The 24,081-nt window shown below is 40.2% G+C and overlaps 1 protein-coding gene and 1 long non-coding RNA gene across 10 annotated transcripts in view; one reads left to right on the plus strand and one right to left on the minus strand.

Annotated features, from left to right (window-relative positions):
* The window catches only part of LOC111244992 (glycine receptor subunit alpha-2-like), a 66,475-nt gene that overhangs the window by 26,612 nt on the left and 15,782 nt on the right, over positions 1–24,081 (minus strand). For all 9 annotated transcript variants that reach the window (XM_086979634.1, XM_086979633.1, XM_086979630.1 and 6 more), the window contains exon 2: positions 480–595. In XM_086979634.1, coding sequence (XP_086835760.1) covers positions 480–595 — 116 coding nt within the window. The remainder of the gene's footprint in view (positions 1–479; positions 596–24,081) is intronic.
* On the plus strand, positions 3,380–6,028 carry LOC147757390 (uncharacterized). The gene is made up of 3 exons (XR_015321515.1): positions 3,380–3,552; positions 4,272–4,473; positions 4,986–6,028. It is a non-coding gene; the product is annotated as an uncharacterized LOC147757390 (long non-coding RNA).

Below are 24,081 nucleotides of genomic sequence, written 5' to 3' on the forward strand. Positions count from 1 at the left end.
TTAGTAAGGCAAAAACAGGTTGCTAGAACCCTGTTTTTTAAGTCCATATTGTTTTTGAATTAGCGGACTGTTACTTTGATCTGCAGTAGCTATCGATAGTTCACAGCAATGACATGTGAAATTAAGAAGAGACATGGCGAGTTCGCTCAGGAAGTGCCTCAAGGTTTACCTCAAACCTAAGCAACTCTCTAGATCTGCTCTAGCTTTGTTAACCTATGCGTGGGTTACCTATAGTACGATCTACACTCAGGTCATTCGAAGATTTACGTTAATCTCACCGTTTCACACCACTAGCGTGGCTATTCAGTTTCAATGAGCAAGAAGACCCAGTTTGGTACCTTTAACTCAAAATCTCGATTGCCTCAGACGGTCAGAAGCAGCCAAACCCATTTAAACAAAGTACATTAGGGCAGGATGTCTGAAAATTAAGTTGTTAATGGAAGTCTAGGTTTCCATGTAAAGATGGAATATTTACTTACCCAGATGGCTTGTGGGTAGCGCTCGGCGATCGTAATTTCTTAGTAGCTCGTCGAGGGCGTCAAGGTCTTTAATTGTCGAGTTTGCCTGTCTCTTGTTAGCCGGTGTCGAATCGTAGCTGAAATAAGACATGCGACAAAGATTACGAACAAAAGAGAACCGTACGTACATTATTGATTAGGTTGGGCCTATGTAGGTATTGGTGCAAGCTACCGTTATTGAAACCGACTTATTTGGAAGAATACCTATCTTGAGTGAGGGGTAGCCTAAACAGCGTAGGGCTAGGGGGCATTTGATCTTGATTATGAACGCCTATTCGCGATATCCGCAGCAAAGAGATATTTTAAAGGTTTTTATAGGGAGCCTCTTGAGCCATGTTTAGAAGTGTTCACTGCAAATTATTGGATGATTTTGGCAAGTTGTGTCTGACCAGCTACCCATAGCTGTTCAGTAGGGCTGCTGAGTTCCAACGGACCGAAATGTATCCGCGTGACAAGCTAAAATGATTAAACCAATCAAGTGTGGTTAACTAATAAACCGACAAGCAAAGGTAAGTTTAATCGTAATTCACGTATTAGATAATGCCGGCCGAAAAAAAGCTCTAGAGAGATTAAACTGTCAAGGGATTGGCACTTATACACGTTGATCGATGACTGAAAATCAAGCCAGCGCCTTGTCTGTCTATTACAAAGTTTAGCTACGACGCATCGTTCAAGCTCTCAGAATTCTCTACATGTAAGAACGTATACAAATTAATTAAAAAAAAAAAAAAAAAAAGACTAAATTCCTGTTATTCTGCTCTTGCCAATATAGATCCAGCTGATCTTATTCACTGGTTACCGTTATATCTTGCCAAACATACCACACAGGTCTAGCTTTTAACATAATTTCCGCCATATTTTCGCGTCTACCTAAGCACCCATCTAAGCTATTTGATCAATATTTTCGGCCGTCGTATTCACTGCAGTCCGAGGCTCAAATATGTGCACAATCTGCAGGAATTTTTAAGCAGGCAATTAGAAAGCAATATAAGGCTCTCTCGGTAAGCTCCTAAATTATAATTCGTTGCATGGTATTTGTAGTTAACAGGCGAGGAGGCTTGACCTTTTTTCTTTGGGAAGCGCATTGATCTGTAATAATTACGGTATAAATAGGAAAGACGCATACTATCGTGGGCACGTTTACTAGTTGCGAGTAAATAGTGGAGAGGTCCAAACCCAGCCCGGTTATTACTATCAGATTCAAAAAAAAAAACAAGTAGCGGAGAGCGAATGCTGAAAGCTTCTTCGTATTGAAAAAAATCTCTTCCAACAAGTTGCTAGTTAGGGTGCCAAGACTGTTCATGTTGGCTATTTGAATACGAATTATTTTATTCGCAGTGTCACTGCCATGAGTTTTGTAATAAATGAAGTCTAATAGACCTATATAGTATGCCGAGTAGTATATAAAATCGCTTGGGTCGTTATCTGCTTAAGTTACTGGGGTTCGATCAAGCCCAGATCATTGGCAAGAAATGTTAAACTAAGGACCACTTCGAGGCCTGCGAACAGATCAAATAAAGGGTTTGTTGTGCAAGTATTTCAGAGTGGCGAAAATGTACTCAGATTGGTCCCCACAGGCAAAACGCCATTTTCAGTAGTCATATCTAGATAAAGTAAACAGGGCCGAACGGCCATCTTGCCCGAGTATTACGAAATATGCATACAAAGGCATATAACTACTACACTACGTGATACACAAGTAGAAAAAAAGCAAACTGATACTGTATTTAGTAAAAAAAAAAAAAAAAAAAGTACAATACCCCAAACCTTCTGACCGGTAAAAGTAACCGATAAACTTCGCTTGAGAACTCAGGCTGACATTTGTAGTTGAAATTGCGCGCATTTTCCTAGACTGCAGATTCTATCGCCTAGAACGTATGGGCTTGTGCCCATAGTTAAGATTAAAAGATAACGATGCTTACCCCAGATGTTGGCTAAACTGAGAAAGTGCCGAATGCTTGTGGGAATACTCTTCTGCTGCTGTAGTAATATTCATCTCATTTTGAAACTGTGGTTTTTTCTAGGTTAAATTTACATGGTTTTTACATCTTAAAATTATTCGATCGGCCATCATCGATTTTATCTAACTATATAACTTACTTATAATTAAAAATATTGGACAATGTCTAGAATATGGTCATTAGGATATATTTAGCTTAGTCCTATAATATGAGCGAACCATCGTAAGGTGTATCTTTACAGGGATTAAACGAAATTTACGGTTTGCTACTATATTGTATGAAAAATAATTTCGGGTAGAATAAAAAAAATAATTCCCTGTGCACGTACGGTATATTGTTTGTCAAACAAAAAAATTTTTCACTACGATGATTTTTTTCGATATATGTGTATAATTACCTGTTGATTAAATAAAACACTGAAAATGGAAATATTACGGTGGCTTGCAATCTATAAATTTATTTAATTCAATCGAACTATAATATCTCTTGCTATTTGGAACTTAAGCATAGACGAGTCCATGCGCCCAGACAAACTATTTAATTACTTAGGCATGTCATGGTCAACTTGTCATTATACTTATTTAGCGAAAGTTTTTTGCCCAGAATACAAATATGATTCAGCTCATAACGTCCGGATGTACAACTGCAATATCCATTGAGTATATATAGGTGCATGCCGTTGAGAACACAGTGTTAGTTTAATACACCAATCGAGATATGGGAAAGCGTGCCTGTTGCCCTGTTATCTGTTGATTATATGTACAGACGCGCCGAAAAGGCCCGAAAAGTTCTATCAGCTCATGTCGTAAATCCAGCCCACAGAAAATGATTATTTGGGGGGACAGTGCAAAAAAGTTTATCAAAAGGGTAAGAGCAGCAGCAGCAGCAGCAAGAGACTTTCCCTTTCAGAGTATTTAAAGAACGAACATGTTCATCGCCCATGTTGGCTGGTTTCTCATTGGAAGCATGTAACTTCTGGTATTACGGTTGTGTAGACTATTTACTCTAGACAAGTTATCCAATAAATCAAATTTTACAAACGCCAAGGACATCGGCTGGAAGCAGCATTTCATGTAAGAGTGTGCCATCATTTCGATGGATTCAATTTTTGTGTATGGACTTTTGCGTTCACATTGAACGATTATAACAAGAAGGCGATATGATTTATAAATAGCAAATCTAAGGAGGGCGGCGCCTCGAAGCTATCTCATATGCTTCCATTCGATTTTAAGATAATGCCTACTTATCGGAAATATCCTAGGAGCATCCTTGACAGCTATCCTATTCATTGCAGAATAAAGATCCCTCTGCGTGTCCTGATAGCAATAATTAGTAACGAATTTCGGAGTACCCAGCGAGAATGTTGAGTAGTGTGACTGTATTCGTTCATCTACAACCAAATCGGGTATTGCACATAATAGCCCTATACGCGAAGCAGCATACAAGCTCTGAGTACGTGATAGATCGTTTGCCGGCACACATGGTGGGACGAATTAAAGTCATAGATCGGTCATAGCATCTAGTTAGATTGCCGTCGTTTAACCTCATTGCCAAGCAAATATGGTAAGGAACTGTCGTCTTAGATAATGCAAAACTACGCAACGTCAGCTGATTGCGATTTTTCCCTTCAGTGTTTTCCTCGTTTATTTTTGTAAGACCTCGTCGTAAAATCAGAACGTCCGAGCAGCTTCGTCTTTCGATAACTGCCTTTTATAGAATGGAGCGCGATATTCGTTACAAGTCCTGTTGAAACAGCTTATCTTTTTAAACACTTAACGCTTTGTTTCCATAGTGTTGAGTGCAGGTTTCCAAAGGACTCGTCAAAGCTAGACGTATATATGCCTACATGTAGAGTGGATGACGCGAACTTCGGATGCTGGTAACGAGGCCGTTTTCATGGCAGCCTTTTTCTCCTTCTTGGACTTCATCAGCACAGGGTACTGTTGACGCCTGCAGCCATCACAAATAGCCAGCTGGTTACATCAATGAAGCCGGTGAGTTCTATCGTTTATCACTTATATGCGGTATCAGGGGGTGCAGACACACTTGAAGTGTTCGCTCGTTTCGACGTGATAGCTATTTCGACGTATGATAGAAATTTGATGTCGTTTTAAGCTCAAACAGAAGCGTTGTATCGAACAGAGAGTATGGCAGAAGTCAGTTTGAGCGAAACTGTCTTTGGTAGCTATTGTGAAGGTGTAGTTTCATACAAGTACAAGGGAGATTTGGATCAATACTGTTAGAGATGGAAGCAGTGCATACGGGTCACGTTTCTGCAGATATATTTTCATATCTATGGGTCGTGCTTGCGGGCGTAGTATAGGGCCCATAATTCCACAGTAGCCACTCTGGGCCTGATGGGAATAAAAGATTAGTATATAAGGAAACCAAGGTTGGTGGAAATCGATTTTGGTGACTGCTATATATTCGAGTTTTTCACAAAACGATGACAGTGAATCGTTATAGAAAATTCAATACTATACAAATAAAACGTCAATTCTTTCAGTGCACTGGAAACCGTGGGACACAGCAGATATCGAACATGCGACAGCAACAGAGAAGTTTTTGCCCTTCATATATATTCGTACATAACTAGTTAATGTTTATTACTAGTCTAGAAGTTAGACACTTAGCTCGTTCTGAAAGCTACGAGCCGGACGAAACGCCGGACCACATATTCTTGCTTCACGTTGTTCCCCAGATAGGGGTTGAAAGTAGCCCGGAAAAGGTTTTCCTGTCAACGCTCAACTAGCGCACTCTTGAACCTACTTTTTTGCTTGTTGTACCAAATTGATACGGGCTGCCCTAGGAATCACTTGCCTCCTCAAGATAAGAAACAATTATTGTCACTCATTGTTCTATACCAATTTGTTCAATGCTGCCAAAAACTTAAGGTGCTGGACAATCGTCAGCCTTCCGCCAATTTTCAAACACTTTCTATCTAGTTCAGTCTCGCTAATTGATTGACAATGAATGCGTCGGAATAATAGTAGGGATACAGGTCTGCGTCTAGATTGACTCGATTAAAGGAACGAAGTATTTTCTAGTCGCGTTAATTTTACAAATGACTGCGAAGCTCAACGAAAAAAAAAAAAAAAAAAACAGTTATCGTAGTCGTTTTTCAGTGTAAGATTAAACTGTGCTGATTCTCTTCATAACGATCGATGATAAACGATCGTAGCTTGAAAGCTGTGTCATCTATGTATGTGGTATGATGCTTGCTGGCTTAACACAGCCTACAAATGCTAGTGGTTATAACTAATGATTTTAAGAATTTTTTCATGATTACGATACTGCATAGCTAAATTTATGATGCTCTGGGTAACAAGGAAAGTGATCACAATCGAAATTCTTAAGTTAACTTTCTTTAGGCTTTAATTTGGCCTATCTAAAGCTAAGGCTTTAAGAGGCTCGAGCGTTAACAAAAACAATGCAATAACATATAAAAAAAAAATTAATTCATCAATAAATCAAACTATAAAATACATATAACGTTACTTGCTTCAATAAATAAATATTACCTAATGACAGCCTGTAGCCTGTCCCCTGTCGGCGACAATCCACGTAACCGTTTTGTCGTTGCTACAAGATCAAATCTAAACATTTGGAGAACAATAGTAAAAATATAGGATTACGCGAAGAGCTGTCGAAGCCAGCACATAGACTAGGCTTTGAAATAGGCAAAAGCCGAACCAATCGAATTACCGCACATTCAAGTGGCGGCTTATTATCTTTCCTTGTCGGATTTCCGATGTTCAGACAACCGCCACAAACGAGTGATTCGGGGCACGGGCGCCGTAGCCGGGAGGAAAGACCAATTTCAATTAACTATGCAGTAGGCACATCGGTAGAACAGCGGCCACGGAAGTCGACAGAAGAAACGGAAGCGACTGACAGCGGTCCGTTGCGTCCAGTTTGATACAGATCGCTCCAGGCAGGCAGAACAAATACAACCAATCGAGCCGACGATGCGCCGAAAAATAAGGTGCGAACAATGAAAAAATAATGCTCTAAAAAAACTTGCGAGGCCTGTGTCCGGACTCAGCTTTAGATTCTACAAGACCTTTCATCTCCTTTCAAAGCCACAGCTCCGCCGCCTTTTGCCTCACTTAAAACTAGCTAACTTTCCGATGCCGCAGTGAAACTATGAGCCGTTTCGACAGATGTATATATACCTATATATATGCGCTTCCTTTTCTTGTGGAGCTAAAGTGATTTTCAGACGACCGAAAATGCCTACGAGATTCTCCAACCTGCAGAATGACTAAAAAAGGAGCGTGGCCTGAACGTCCCTGGCCTTTCAGTTCGAGTCACATAAAAATAGAGAGCCGGTTGACAATTTTACTATTGTGACGCACAATAGTAAAACTGTAGCATTTATGGTAAAAAAGCACATAACAAGAAAAACGCTAGGTTATGCCTGATGAAGCTTGTTGGAGGATTATTGATTGTGAGTGTCGTATGTGACAACGTGGGATTCCGGCGGACAGGAAAAGGTTGTGATACGAGCTGCTCTAGTGCTGTTCGATTGAGATAATAAAGGGCACGATTTCGTTTTTAGCATGCGAGGCAGTCTGCATTATATAGATCAGGTTGCTGAAACCTGTCATAAACGCACATACTCCAAAAAACGTTTAATCTAACCTGTTCTGCAGACGTCAAAACTGGCACATTTGAAATAATAACAAAATTCCATAGTAGGGAAATGTTGACTCGATCGATACGGGGGGCACAGTTTAAGGGTTGGCCTACAGTCCAAGGTAAGTCCAAGGTAAGGAAAATTTGCTTTTAGGAAAAATTAAGTTTGATTAGTTAGTCGGAACATATGCTTCTTCAACTAAAAACTGTAATCCTGTATCCGCCACAGTGTAACCCACGAAACGCATAGGGACAGAGCTACGCATAGCGCAGAACCGAAACCCTTTACTACTCATAGCAACTTAAAAATAGATAACATTATGTCATAAATATATATTTGCTGAATGGCTAGATCGGGCTAGAAGGTAGTGGACGTCTTGACAGCAACTACCACTATGAATTGAAGCGTCTGACAATGAGTATGATGATGATGATGATCTAAGCAGGACAACTGACGTCGCTTCTACCAATAATTGAGGCCAATAAAACAAAGATGTCACTCAAACGGAACGATCTATTTCTAGAAGGTACCTTTGGTAAAAACACGGTTCTTGAGCATATTGGAATACTGTCGACAGAAGTTGGCAATTTGGTACCTTCGCCGATATATACGATACTGCAAATCACTACCTGTTCAGGGAGCACCTTACAACAGCTACAGGAGCAAGGCCAGGTAGCCTTGATTTTGTCAAGGATTCATGTCTACTTTCGGTTTCCTGAAACAATCTAGAACAAGACAATCCCCCTGTTTACTTCTGGGAGATGCCCTTTTTAGATTACAAAATCCTGTCCGTAATATCTGACATAAAGTCTGAAGAGCAATTAGCAAAAAGGTCACTCTTTGCACGGGAACTTTTTCTAGAGTCCTGAATAGCGCAAAGGTAAATGTGATGCTTGTTATTTATGTTGCACAGTAAACACATTTCCCTGCACATCAAAATGCTCACTTTGAGGTCCTTCGAAAAGTAAAACTAAGGTAACAACGCCCTCAAGTAATAGTAGCCTACTGAATAGCCTATATGCGAATTATATCTCACAAAACATCAAGGCAGGCCAAAAGTTCCAAGCTGTACTAAATTATTTAGTTCCGCTGTGTCACACCAGAATTCGCTGTTCCCTAGATCACGTGCTCATGTACTAATTACCAGTAAAATTAGGCATCAAAAACATTTATTTATTCAGAATGACCTTACAATTATATTTTCAGGTATCGATTGAGTTGAGAGTGAAATTCGGAGACTATTCGACCTTTAAATTATTGTAAGATTTTTTGCATTAGTCGGAACGTCATCTAGTGCTCTCCTAATTATTACGATACTAATCGTTCCGAACGGGGACAATTTAAGAGACTTAGTAGTTTATTCACAGATGTTTCCCCTCTTGTTGAACATAACATTGTGTCCTTGCGTTGTGTCATGCATGTCCGTCATTTACGTACCGCTATTTATAAGCGCTATGGCTGTTTAAAATGTTGTAGTAAATCACACGTTCCGAGGCCAACATGGTTCCGGCCGACTCATGATGGGCACCGAACCTTAACCTTTAGTCTGACATTATAAGTTTCCCGAAGTCTAGTCAGTTCATATCGATAGTTACTTCGCAGTCCGATTTAGCCCCTAATCAAATGAGTGAAGATGAGGCTCAGGTGGGTAGTGCAGGCCTACTGATAGACACACAGTGAGCCACGCTCACTGTTACCTCCTCATGCCGTTGTATATAGCGGCTTAAGAAGGCTCTATACATCTAACGGACCTATCTGTGTTTTATATCATATGCACGCTACCCAGTTTGATTGAACAAATAGCGTAAACGGTTTGAAAGAAAAAATAAGTGCGTTTCCAGGCCCGACCTCGATATCTCAACCTTTTATGTGCATGCTTTTAGTCTGTACTTAGAACCCAGATGGGAGGCTTGACGATGTGAAGAACCGATTTTTTCTTCGGTGCAGTTAGGTGCCTCAGACCTTCTACCAGTCTTTACCGTATTTTTTCTGTGAGCTTTCTGTGAAACCAATGCCTGACCGTTAGCTCAGACCTGCCTCGATGAGCATGTGGTGCCACACAATGCCCACCATACAAACTGATTCAAGCAGATAAAAACGGTTGGCTCCCGTAGATGTCTGGTTCCAAAACTGCTGGCAGTCAAATTCAGTCTGGAGCAAAATAGGGGAATTTGCTTCAATCGTCGTCATCATAAGGATTGCGCGTACGTACCCATTCCCGGCGTGGATACATGCACAAGGCTTCCGGTACGCCTGGCAATGCCAGATCTATCAGCTTGATAATTAATTTTGAACCAATTTCTTCTAACTTGTCTGTTTAAGACGAGAATTAGATGAAAAGAAAAGGTCACAAATCCCCTAGGCACAAGAGCAAAAGATAAACAAAGCTGAAATGTTCTGCTAAGCTTTTCTACACTGTTTATTTAATCGAATAGAAAACACCCTAACATGTCTTCCGAAACGAATGATATAACAAACATATTCAATCAAATTAACAAATACCGCTACGAGGCTATAAGGATATCAATTACATGTAACGCATGGGTCTGCGCGGTTCATCGGATTTGCCTCTCTTTCTAGGGTCTTCATTAAGTTGTGTTATTAGAAATCCTCTTCCGAAACATGAGTCTGTAAAAAGCCAAAGTGCATCGGCCGTGTCACTTCGATAACGCCTTTCGACTGCTAAGATAATTTTCTCTCCTGGAGCAGTTAATCAGCTCATGTTAACACTGCACGCAGAACGTTTGCCAACTTAACTCTGGATAACGTTCCGTATCTTCCCAATAGAGGAAAAAGAAAATAAGTTACGAGATTAGCGCAAAATCTATCCTGGAACCCGTAACTTGAACGACTTACAACAGAGCAAAGGAAGCCGGCGAAGTGGTTGGGAATCGCTCTATAAGGCGAGGATCTCGTGAGGAGTGGAAAGACACTAGGGGAAGCAATAGCTTAACTACTCTTCTCATATTCGAGTACCACCATGCATATGGGCCAATCTAGATCGAGGCGGATTTTTAGCTGACGCTCGTGAGCTGACATCTGCCTTTAATAAACTACAACATATCCATGTCTGAAGGAAAACATTGTCCATTAACTAAACTATATATTTCAAAAAACAAATTTCATATACCATCATGTTCATTATTGAGCGAAATGGTATAGTTTGTAACTCAGCGTGTACATTGCGCCAGCCTAGTGCCGACATAAATTTAATTTGCGCTGCGGAGTTGATGCGTTAATAACCGATACCGTGAACGTGTGCAAAAAAGAAACAACATTTTCACGACAGTGCCGGCGACCACAGCTATAATAACAGGATGCGGGTGATAACAGCAGTCGTAACATAAAAGGCACATACAGCTTATAGAGTCAACAGACTGGATAGCGAGCAACCGATGAAATATAGCGCATATACTACACACTGTAGAACTGCTCTTCACGGCCTTTGGCAGGGGACCTAAATGGGCCCGGTAATGCCGTGCGTCTCGTCCTTTAGGCTTAGTAGTTAATACCTTACGGTGGACATCTGGGGCGATTCAATATAGTAGAAGCTGAAAGTCAGCGGTTGTTTTATATCCAGGGATACTGACATTTGTAATCGACAACACCAGTCGCCGCGCATAAAGGCGCAATTGCGACGGATATAATTTCCTTTTATTTATTATATCATAATGCTTTAAGTTGAAAAACTACAGATCCTCGTGTACTAAACGGAGATATCCGTCCAAATACGTTCTAGCTGACGCGCTACTTAACAAACATTACTTGTATCTTTTTCAGGTTACAGAATAAAAGTGCCATTTCTTTTCATTCAGAAATAAAGTCGTTCCGATCCGAAGTATTGTGACAACAATTAATTAAACGGGATAAATATGGATTATGGGTTAGACGTATTAGGTTCCTGCTCGGCCTCTTTTAACTATTCCTATTGATCAACATCAGTCGTCAGATGCGGAACACATAGCGCCTACGCAACATTACTTGAAGGATTCATATGTATCTAGCCTAATACATTGTCGAACTGTACATTCTACCCAACTGCCTTTAGGTCTGGTTGAATATTTGAATCTTAAAAAAACTACTATGGTAATCTGGTTGAGGTTCCTTTAGTTTCGACCGATAACTATTTTAGGGCCCTTCAGCTCGAAAAAAAAAACTAAAGCATTGAGTACCAATTCGTACTTTCTGGAACGCTGGTTCGTTCGTTTTGCCTTCCATACGAATCAATTGAGCTACGCACGATTTGCAAAGTCCAGCCATATTATCTCCTTAGAAATTGTTCCCTAAACATTTGAGAGTTCCGTTAGCTACTGCGGCGGTGGGACCTTAGTGGCTCTGTATTGATCGGGTTACAGCAACAGCTATATGCTGCTCTAATGTCGGGTGTCAAAAGATGCAAGGAAATACTAGGACTTCACTTGGAAAAAGCTTCTTACAGACCCAGCTTACACCCCCTTTTGCCATCTATGTTGCCAGAAAACGCTATTCAAGCTTTCTTTGTTGTTATACCCGATTACGTTATCAGCTATAATAATGTCGCCGAATCTCCCGCTACTTTTATAATGCAGCACCATGAATAATAAACTTTCCTGCGTTTCTCAGCGATCTTGATTCCATTGGATTGATTGGGTGACCATTTTATAGGAAAAAAAAAAGCCAATGCAAATGTTAAATGCAGAAAGCCTTGTATCCATTACTCGTTTCTTGCTGTGATTCTTGTTATTCCTGCAACGAAGTTGGCTCTTGCATTTTGTAAGTATCGCTTACCTCTGACTGTTTTATTTTTAGCTTTCTACAAGTCCCACATAACATTATGATATTGACGATTTGAGTGACCACTTTGTTCCCATAGAATCTCATGAATTTATTTCGCGCATGCTGTTTACATTATTGTAGTCCAGGTGGTAAAAACGAGACGAGTTCACTTCGCCTATTGAGTGCCTCGTGGTCCTAAGAAAAGTCGGTTCACAGGCCAAGACAGACTACTATACACCATATATACATTATCTATAAGCGCAGGTTCAACCAGGCCCGTTGCCTATCATCGTTGCACTTTGCTTAGATAACAAGTTAATCCAAAAAAATGCTCTTGTTGGGCTTTTTTTTTTTTGCAGTAATGCCACGTGCTTTATTCATTGTTTATATTGGCTTTTAGGTAATACCTTTACCGGGCTATTCTACATACCTGTTATGGCAAGGCCACAACAAGCGATAGCGTTGCACCTTCGTCTTAGATCTCCTACGCAAAATTGTTATCATCAGCCATGCGCATATATATCAAATCGGGAAATTCCCTCGGAAGACTAGAAATTAGTGCTTCTTATTTCCCAGTGGGAAAGCCCTTATTATACGTCGTATATGTATATGCGGTGTAATCCGCATACTTAAATATAGAAAACCTATCGTCGCCTTTTCACCTTTCCCAAGCTTACATATCCGTTTTGGGCGAGCTTGAGAGACAAACTTCTTCCAGCGAATCAGTCGATATAGAAGATCAATGCTTATATCTGAGAATCAGGAAATCGATCAGGCGCTATGCTTGGCTGATATGCATCGTCTTCTGTGCATTCTCTCCAATTCCCGCCGTAGCACACATAGAACATTCACTAACCAAACGTTCGAAAAACTGAAACAATGACGTTTGGGAATCTCGTTTAAAGTAGCGCCAGGTCTATTGCCCAACCACAGAAGTTCGCCGCCGTTCCAGCTAACAACGACCGATTGAGGGTTATGTCCGAACGGAAAAGGAGAAGCTCCTGCGAGTGCGTAAACCATGCTCGCCGTGTTTTAACGAGACCCAATAGTAGAAGCTTGTGACATTTTGATCGGTTGTTCTAGCACGGATCTGGCTACAAGGGCGGCAATCCGCGATGTTAGTGACGTGATCATTTTCATTTGTTTGCTGCTTCAGCGGCCGGAGTAATAGCAACAACAATACTTAAAGCAACTGTAGCAGCTATATCGCTAATTTTTCGCGGCTTGAATATTGTGGTCTATTAAGGGAAACACCGAACCGCCGTTCGCACACGCGCTGTACGAAGGCATGGCCAAGCGTTTTGGAAAGTTTTGCCTCCCGTTGTATAAGCATTGTAAGTGGAAGCAGCCACTTTTTTGTTAGTCGCCGTGTGCTGCAACCGACGACAAATTAATACAGTGACAATTTGTATTAATTGTCATTGTATTAATTCAATATTTCTACTGAATAAAGTAGAATGACAAAAACAATAGTCACAAAAGCCTCTCGACGTTTGTCTCTGTGACCAGTCATTGAAAACAAGTGATCGGCAAGCATATCGGCACCCAAATGGCTATGAAATAACACTACCCAAATATAATAGGAGAAACTTTGTACACACCAGCAGAAGCTGGTCTAAGAAGCCGGATAGGACCAATAGCAAGAGAGCTATAATAATACCACATGTGCGCCAAGCTGATGACCTAGTTCACCGATCAAGTTAATCATCGTAGTCTTGAATAGAAAAAAAACCCTGTAACAAATTACTTCTACTACGTTTCTGTTACATTACATTAACCATTGACTATTAGCTACCTACGAGCGAACGATACCCACATGCTTGAACCGGCCCAAAGCTCAAGCCATGTTTGTCCTTCAACCACAAGGTTTATCGTTGTCAAATATATCGTTCGAGATCTACTAGGCCCTTCTATGAAAATGCGCCGTAGTTATTCTCGGTTGATTATCTAGGCGACTTATTCGGAAAAGCTTTTTAAGTCGGCGTGGAGCGGTGTGGGAGATGCTTAGGACATTCTTAGTATTGCAGGCGATTTAATCAGATTCCATTGAAACAGAGTTTCGTTCACTGATCATTACGAAGAAATAAATAATTCGTTTAGAGCTCTAGCACTACGATGGGCTGTTATGTAATTTATAATTTTCTAAGCTAAGTTTACTTAGCTAGAACATAATGGCTTACTAGTAAAGTTAATCTAAATGTTACCACAATAACGTTGTGACAATTTCGCCAAAATGATCAGGCCAACAACAATTTTATGGAGATCGCTTCTCTGTAGGACACGGCGAAACGGCCCATTAAGCAAGAAACGTCACCTGACAATTAACTGCTCGAGCGCGTCATTTTGTCTCTTAATGTCGAGAGTTTATGGCATCAGGGCGAAACAGGAAGGACCTTCTCATCAGAGTGATCATCACAATAATGGAAGAAGTCAGTGGTGCTGTTATAAATAATGCATTCGTATAATTCCCATAATGATTCTACTAATAGATACTACACAAATAGAAAACTATTATATAGAGTATGCTCGTTAGTATGATGGTTCTCGGCTAATTAAATTTGGTATATTATATTAAACCTCCTGATTACAAAGCATAGGTCAAATATGTCGGTTCCACAAACACATTTAGGCGGACACGAGAAAACTGAGTTCCCGAAAAAATCAATTTTAGCTTCTTTACCTCACAGTGAGTATGATCTGCTACCCAGCTCTACAATGAAATTATTATGGACCTATCGTCGTGATTACTGCAGTAGGAAGACATCATCATCATCAGAGATGTGCGCCGGCACTGTGTCACAAACGGTAATAACGTGCTTGTAAAAAAAAACTCAACCAAACGATCGTTCCATGGCGCCAGGAGCCACACGAATCCTAAAGCTGTTCACCTGATCTACTGCGAACATATTGATTTGGCTATTAAATGAGTACTATTTCGAAAACTAGTGTTTTGTAGTCATAATTTCAAAAATACACGCTGATATCTAACTCTTTCTGTTCAAGCTAAAGGTGTCTTTGTTCAGTTGAAATTTTATTCACTCAAATTAGGTAAAAAGTCGAAGTTTATAAGTTTTTTCGAGTTAGTACAAAACCTTTAAGTTGGCTTTTATTTCTCATATATAGAGTTTGTTAGGGCGCTGCTCTGACGGTCTGAGTTCAATGTTCTAAATTTTACATCCGATACTGGTGTTAAGCATCGTTATTCAGTTAAACTTAGATTAAGTTTATCAGCCTTGCCGTGTTAAAGTTTGCTGTAGATACCCTTATCCTAATTGAGCAGCTACGAATATATTCTGATCGCGTATAACTTTCTCGACCGACGTTAGCCTTTTAATGTTTGGGAGAATCAGAGTCTGAGAATGATCGTTATAAATCTTCACAAATATACAAATTTAGCGGTAGCCATGCGCTGTAATTTTCCTGATGTAGGCGACTCATTTGTATTTCGCGTATACCTAGCTTCAATGAAGACAATTCCAGCTTTTCTCTCCGTTTAGTGATTGATCGACTAGAACCGTAACCTGTTTAAACTGCCAGAGTATGTGAAAAGATCATAACTCAATCATAGATCACAACAGGATTACCTATTAGAATTATAGGCTAATTAGTAGTGTACCTGTCATGAGAACTCTCGAAAACCGTCTTCATACAGTCATTTTAGTTTACGTAGAACCTAGTGCACAGCAACTAATCCCACGTAGAATATGTAGGGAACTTGCGTCCTCGTTAACTTTTCCCTTTATCCCTTTAAAGATAAACGCCTACGTAACATATCGATCGTTATAATACTAGGTACCTTTGGTCCTGCAGTGGGTCTGTAGAACGAATTACGTCAAGTGTGATTTTTCTACGGGCATGAGCGGGCTCGAACTCGAAAATTTCTATTGAGTTAACATAATTAACCTAAAAACAAGGCCCACTCGAATTTCAGCTTAGTAATAGTTTATAAACCTAGTTAGGTTGTGTGTTAGGAAGTCAAAACGCGTTTGTGTTGTTTCCGAGATATAAAACAATTTAATTAGATGGAACACATTACTGTAGGGCAATCGTTCGCATCAGTGGGTACCCCGCTTCAGCCGCAGCGTTGCTCCAACCGTTTCCCGCAGATCATTGATTTTGTTTACCGAACGTTCATGCAACATAGAATTTACGTAACTCAGTGGCTAAGAGTTTCGAACTTACCTATAAAAAGCTTCATTGGAGGTGTCTTCTTTTTTTTAATATAACAGTCATCGATCAAGAATCGACTGTTCGCTGTGACGCTGACTTTCCTTAGCTTTTCAGCTTCATTTCGTCTTACGTGTACGTGTTATAACTATTCAAACAGTTGGCCTCCTTAAAGTATCGTTTTTTTTTTAATCGCATTCAAATGGAATGACGTTTAAAAATTAATGTAATAGAACACGGTTTTATGGAACTGTGGGTAGCAAAATGAAAGTACTAAAGACGTCCCATAAACATTTTGGTTCTCAGTTTTGCAGCTCGTCCATGCTATACACTATGTGATTTACTGTTGCCTGTTAATAAAAATGTTCTTTGCTCATAATAAACTATAGAATACGGCTTAATTAATAGGGAACTTGCGTCCTCGTTAACTTTTCCCTTTATCCCTTTAAAGATAAACGCCTACGTAACATATCGATCGTTATAATACTAGGTAGGAATAAGCAGTGAACTCTATCGTCTTTTAAGATCTAGTATAGTACAAAATCCAACAACCAAATAACGGACAGTTGACCCAGGTGTTTATAAATGCGACTAATAAATTTTCACAAGGTTTTCTGTGCTTCTAAGGCCAACTTCCAAATTAGAAAAATCCTTTTACAGTTGTAGCTGCTTGTATACAAGCTATCTATTACGATATACAAGCTATCTATAACTATTAACGATAGAACGCTAAAATCTAATTTAACCTAATTTAACCTAACCCAACCGCAAGGGTACAATAGTTTACAATCGTTAGCACGCTTCTCCGAACTCCTTCAGTCCAGAGAAGATTGTACCCCCCCCCCCCCCCACAGCCACGCAGACACTGAGAGCTACTCGGTCATTCTAATGAATTTTTCGAATATACAAAGAACGCAATAATGTGCCTGAACTTCAGTGGTTCGCTTGAAACTGGACCAGATCATACCAGTCGTAAAGGTCCTTCGAGTACTTTGATGACCTTTAGGCAATAATTGTCAGAAATAAAATTTTCATACAATTGAAAATTGTATGAAAAAGTATTTTTAAAACGCGCGGCGGGCGCGCAATGTCCCTATAGTAGAATTGCTTTGTTATAAAAAAAAATTGTACCGACAATTTGCCACCGGCATCCCTGAAGCGGCTGTCCAGCAACCATCCGTACAGGCAGGTCTAATATATGAATCCACTGGCGCTTAGCAACGATAGCTATTCTCGTAGAATGTAATATAAATATGATGATGCCTTTACGCCGTCTACTTGGCTCCGTTCAATGCCAGTATAATTTTCCACCATCGAATTTGACATGTCTCCAGGGGCGATTTCCACAGGCCTATTATTGTCTGCCACCATCATGGTTTCTACGACATTGTAACATGTTCGCCAATTAGCAATTGTCTTTGTCGGATGGTCACGGGACAATAAAGCAGGAGAGTAAAGATTGCAAATAAGCCTACAGGCCATAGAAGAACTGATGGGTACAAATGTTAGTGCATTGCGATTCCGCTGAAATGGGATTTGGACATTTTGCTGATATATGATGTCCGTGTCCATACTGTGGTTTTTGCGCATTTGGTGAAATGCGCTTCGTGCAAAGGGGAGACTCTGAGATCAACCAGTTGTTCAAGGACCAAGTGGGAAACACAAAGCCACCGGTCAGATCTCCGGAGGAGGCAAATATGCGGTGGAACCGGGGGCAGCATCAAACCGCGGTCCAGGTGGTTGCGTCGCCGAAGCTAGCGAATACGACACGACTGGTTATTGCGTCGTGGCACGGGATATATGCGATGCGGCATGGTTGATAGTAGTGGCCATGAAATGCAGTCACAGGATGCAAAAAATAAACAGCTGTTAGATTGACCTTATAGCATTCTGGACTGGAATCCTTCAGAATCGTAATCATCAAGCATATTCAACGTATTGTACGTAAACACCACACAAAAATGACACATGCTGAACTCGGTCTCCTCCACAAGCGTGATAGGCCGACGAATTTCGGTGATTAGAAAGGTAGAACGAAAATATTGAACGTCGGGTTAGAGCTCATTTTTAATTAAAGTTGCCTGCCTTAACAGTAAACTTTTAAAATGTAATTCCAGAGCAAATCGGTAGATGACACACTTCCTTGAAGCAGGTCATGCAATAATATACCTAGGTCTTGATCGCTATACTCCGTAAGGAAAGGGACCTAAGTCTAATTGGGAGAGCAAACAAACTAGAAAAGATCCCGTTATTTATTGACAGATCAATTTGTCGAAATTCTCAGGCAGGACAGCTTTATAAAGGGGGTAGATTAACGAGGCACGTAACAATTTTCCTACTGTGTGTTTGATCGTTCGTCCCAATCAATTAATAACTTGGACCCAGTAGCAACGGTAGTTACCTTTCCCATACTAAATTCAGCTCGACTATATTTGATATTTACCAAATCTATTAAAATAATGATTCCATTTCGTGACATAACTCAACACTTAAGTCAAAAGCGGAAATAACTGCAATCCGCCCCATCCAGTATCATTGCAGTAGAATGCCGATGGCCACGCGAACGCCAGCAAATGTGCGACAGGTGTTGTTATATCCCGTACGGCACAGAGTCTGAATATATTAATTTACCACTTAGTCTCTGGAATCGTTTTAGAACCGGCTTCCTGATTTTTAAACTAAACAACCTGTCAACCTAAATTGTCCTGAATTTACATAGCCGAATTCTCACTGTACATTTTGTATACTGCCATCACACTCTCAATGCTGAATTAGCTCTAGCCTGGTTGAACGAAATATATTTCATTGTATCCGTCGGCATTTCTGTTTGACCAGGCCTTCTTATAGCGTCCTGAAGAAGCATAGAAAAAAACGCGTATTCTTATCGCGAAGCGTGAATTGCGAACCAGTCCAATAACCTGTCTGACCAGCCTATTTCTTTTAATCAGATTGCCATTCTGACTACGAGAGTATTTGAAAAAATGGTCTGTCTACTTAATTCCCGATGTTAAGGGACGCCTCCCGTGCGGGGTACGGTTACGATTCGTCCTGCCGCCCAGCGAGATTATAGCCTCACTAAATATGTGTCCGGAAATGACCACTTATACGCTGACGGATTATTCTATCATGCATTTTTTCGTCATACTTGGAAGACAGATCTTTATAAACCGGAAAGTAGCACTACAGAATCACTGCTGAGGCTTCAGGAGGTTCGTTTCTTCGGTCGACATTGTGGAATCTAGGGTACGACAGAATGTTTAGCCGGGACTGTCCGAAAGTGTGAAGACTGTGACGCATACTGACCAGCTAGCCGCTAGCTATCACCGAGCGCAATGAAGATATTCTAGAGAATAAAGCGAATAAGGGTTTCAACCAGGTAAAACTACGGACGACGTACGCCTTCTGCAAGTAGCGCCATAGCAGATTAGAGCACCTTTACTGACGGACTGGAAAAAATCACAAAAGGAATGGTCTTCATCGTCGAAAGGGTCCATTTTCCTGTTAGGGAGGAAAGGGATATATCTGGGAGTAGGCATGCACACATTTTTTTACGGGTTGGGCGCACATCTTGCATACGCTAATAGAAACTCTCCGAACAAGGCTTAAATTTGAAAGGATTCTTATGAAGCTAAAAGGGTCTGGGGGTTGCGCCAGGTTAGTACTAACAAACGTAGCAGAATCTACCACGCTCTATGTCTGTGCCGTGTGGACACAGCGAGCTCTAATGAAGAAGGAGAACAGAAAAACCCAAAGATCGACCATAGGAATCATTACCGTCCGGGTAACTAGAGCCTATACAGCGGCTTCAATGGGAATGACATCGATAAAGTGAAAATGATACCGTGAATCCTTCTGGTAGATGAACAAGCAAAAAGAGCATTGGACGGAAAACAGGACCTTAGTCTGACAGGAAATTCTACCTTGAACGAACGAGGCGGAGACAAAATTAGCCGTATTCTTAACCACCAAAGACATATACGTGCTAAATGAATTAAAGCACTGATTTCAGACCTGAGGAGTAATATGACAGACTCGTGGGGTGGGCCTGGGTTCTGTCTAGATATGGAGAAACATACATTGTACGGATTGACACCTGTGTTTTATGCGGGAAAAGATGGTGTGGTACACGCCATCAAGAGGTGCCAAATGTTAAAGGGGGTGACGGCGACGCCCTGAGATAACTAAGCACTAAACACCACTAAGCAGATGATATAGTCCGAAAAGAAGTGGAACAAGCGTGCGACACATAAGAATGTGTTATAAGACTTTGAGATTTAAAAAAGAAATGATCTAACAAACGGTGTGGCTCATCTAAGAAGCTCATTAGGCAGACCCTGGGGCAGATATTTCAGATTTGATAGGAGAACTTTACATGGATAAGAATACACTGAGGTGTTGCTAATGCAGTTTCTAGCGAGTGGGCTCTAGAAAAGTTAGAAAGCTCCTTTCATTAAGCTGGGATTGGAATGTTTAGTGGGTATTAACGGAGTGAGCTTACGTCTCCATGCAAAGTTAATATATTCTTCTGCATCTTCAAAAAGGCCTCTCTACCGTACTTGAATTGATGGAGTACACTTAATAACGCGGCACGTTGTAAAAGTAACAATACGATAGAAGGTAATGTGTTCTGCTGGTGGCTTAATGCTTGAGAAACCAGCCAAGGCCGGTTCACCTGTTAGTTAGCATTTGTTCTCACCACAAAATCACATCAAGGCGAACACCTTAATTAGCACTCAATGGCAGAAATCATAATTACAGCATGTAGCCTAAATTTATGTGCCGGCAGCTATTAGGCTTATAATATAAAATTATAAGCCTAACAGCTTATATATAGCCTTATACTAAAATTGAAGTGCATTACAACCTAAATCCAAAGGAATAATGTTATGTATGTAATATTCAAATAAATACTATTATGTATAATACGTGATTTAAATATACGTCGTGACGAGGTTTACATCCGCGCTCATTTCGTTTGCCTTCCGTTACTGATCGCAAACGAAATGCATGTTATAGAAAAAACACTTATTTGCATCGTTAGTTACCTGCTAGCCTAGATAATTGGCGACGTGAATGCTATTTACGATCTTACATCCAATACACCAGCACTCTTCAGGAAAAATCAGGACAATTAGAGCTCACCTCATGATAAACTCTGCGCCATCTATTAAGTCCATCATATATTATTCAATATACGATGTAGTAATATCAGTCCACTGAACAGTGACTCTTGATGCGGTGCCAGCTAATCCTCCAGCAACTTCAGTCTAGATCCTGTCTCATCAGTCGTTGAGTTTTTCTGACTTTTGTGCATACGGCCATCATATAGTAATACGCACACTACTCCATTTTATCCTACAACAGCTCTTTGTTCTAACCTCGTCACCGTTCGTAATACATTTTTGTTTTTAGATGTCGCTCTTTGTATCGCGCTTACCTTCAAATCCTTGTGTAGTTTAAGACAGAAAGTTAAACCTGTCTATGTATCCACAGTCGTCGCCCGCCTGGCCTCATCCATATAATTAAAAGTTAGCTCACCACATCAAAGCAAATGAACGTGCCAGTTCGAGGATGTTGAATAGACGAGATAATGAAAGCGATCAAAGGTACCCTTCGATCGCCTTCGTATATTTGTGCACTGTAGATCTTTCGAAAGCTATTATGCGCCACCGAGGGTCAGAGACAGCTTCAGAGGCTTCCGTAACGGTTATTGCAGATCTTGCGCCGCATGTTTGGTTTAAATGTTTGCCCCCGTGCCGGCCGTTTCGATATTCCACCATTCTATCGCCTCTACACAGACTTCAGATGTCCTTTGCGAACTTCAATGAGTAGTGGTGATTTTATCGAGGCGAAATTACCGTAGTAGTTGATGACGTTTCTCTACGAAACAGAGTTGGATCTCTATCAACCTTTTGTTTAGCGTAGCATTTAGTTGGGGCTGGGATTCGCTAGAGGGGAAAGAGGTCATCCAACCACCGGAGAACGGAAGCTATACCATTCAATAGACAAGTTCTGGAAAACTTTTCAACTCAATAAAGCGTTCCGGAGAACCTCTGTAGGATGAAATGGTGAAAAGTAAACCATTCTACTTATTGACACCACGTATTGTCGAGGATACCTGAGTAGGCTAGTAATTTGTCCGGAGGTGCATAATTGCTAATAAAGGCAGATTTATGCATGGCCTTAAATTTCGGCCCTAAAAGCTCGACGTAAGCTCACAAGTGATTTGACTATTGGAAAGTATCCCTGATTGCTAACTCTGTTGGAGGATTTGCGCCCGCTTCGTTAATGTTCAAGTGAAAAAAATTATAGTGGTCATAATAACACGACTATGCAATGCTAAAAGCTCCTGCTGATCGAAACGTACACACACATATATATATATTATAGGGGCACTTAAGGCATAAATATGTTTAGAAATAATTCCCGAAAAACCAAAACCTATTGTCTCGGTTGTTACAGATCCATCGATAATCTAAAACATGGACACTGAATTTATATATAAATAGTACTTCATTTTCTGTTGAGTGCAGATCTCTCGGCAAAGAGACAAAAGTCAACAAAAAAAGGTTCGACCATGTCCTAGCATTTCTATTAATTGGGGCTTCAAAAACGTGCTGCATTGTGATATTTTTAACAAGAAGGAGATTTCAACCATCTATAATTGAATAGTTTCTTTTTATGACGATGGACAGTTTTTGTCGCCGTTTTTTTTTTAGTTAATATTAATGATGAGCTTTAAAGCTAGCAATTCAAAGTAAAGTTTGCTGCAACCTCTTTCTTCCACTTCAGTGCACTTAACTTGTATGCTTCTTATTAAGTGAAGGTATAGTAATAATCCAATAGGCAATATATACCCATCTCATTCAATTTACTCGGCTTACTTCGATTAAAAGTAGGCATAATTCAATGAGCATGTACCTGGAACATAAATAGCATCACGGAAGATTCTAGTTAGCAGTCCTGTCAACCCAGTTTCTCTAACTAGAATTTTTCCTGCTTCCACACCATAAACGCGTATCCTCTGCGAATCCGTGCGCTAATGCACAAATGAAAACAGGGGACACGACATGCGCTGTTTTCTTGTTTCTTTTTTTTATTAGAAAAGTGGAATAATGTATTTGAGCCCTGTTAGGGCTGGTAATATTCGCACGATGTGCAAAGCTATGCGCTACGCGAACGTTACGTACCACAGCTTTTCCCAGAAGCAGTTCGTCAAAACCTTTCGCACAATATCCACTGGGCCCTTTTTTCCAACGCCTTTTTGTCCGCTATGAATAGGCTTAACAACTGCAAATGAATACGCGTAAGCTTCGTTCAGTGAGCCGTCGGTACTTCCTTCTACAAAGCTATACGAAAATGATTTTGCCCTCCTACAAAAATATACACATGTGTATTATTTAAAATTTATCGAAAGTTTAGTTAACAACTCGAGTACGTTACGCATATAAACGAACACCTTTGAAGATGAGGTTATTTGTAACGTTCCAGGGTTTAATTTAATCTGTAATGAATCGTAGCAAGTTTTTCCTTCAAGATAATTCTTATTCTTAGATAATTCAACAACAATAAATTAGTATAAAAAAAGTGCTATTGTAGTACGCTGCATTTAAATATATAGAAAACTCCACAATTTATTTTTAGTTGTATTCTAACACAGACACAGGCTGATGACATTTAAAAATAACTTTTATCATGAGCCGAACACGGTTTTCAAACGTCCTATTTTCGTTCGTCCACAGGTAAAATTTATAAGTTCAATGATCTTAATATTTCATTTGATTCTGCATAAGTAACTCGTAAATGTCTCGTAAAAACCAATTTTTCGCCAAAATTCACATAAATTATAGGACCAAATTCTATCGTATTGATCTTGTACATTTTTCCGAGTGTTGGAAGATTATCAAGTACCAAAATTGGCTTAGAAAGCCTTTGACAATGAACTCTGTCAAATGAACAAACAATGAACTCTGTCAGAAACAGATTTCTTAGCGGACGCTTACGGCAAACTCGAGGCGGTTTCCTATAGCAACAGGTACTA

Source organism: Varroa destructor, unplaced genomic scaffold, assembly GCF_002443255.2.
Source record: "Varroa destructor unplaced genomic scaffold, Vdes_3.0 BEIS01000002.1, whole genome shotgun sequence".
Taxonomy (NCBI): Eukaryota; Metazoa; Arthropoda; class Arachnida; order Mesostigmata; family Varroidae; genus Varroa; species Varroa destructor.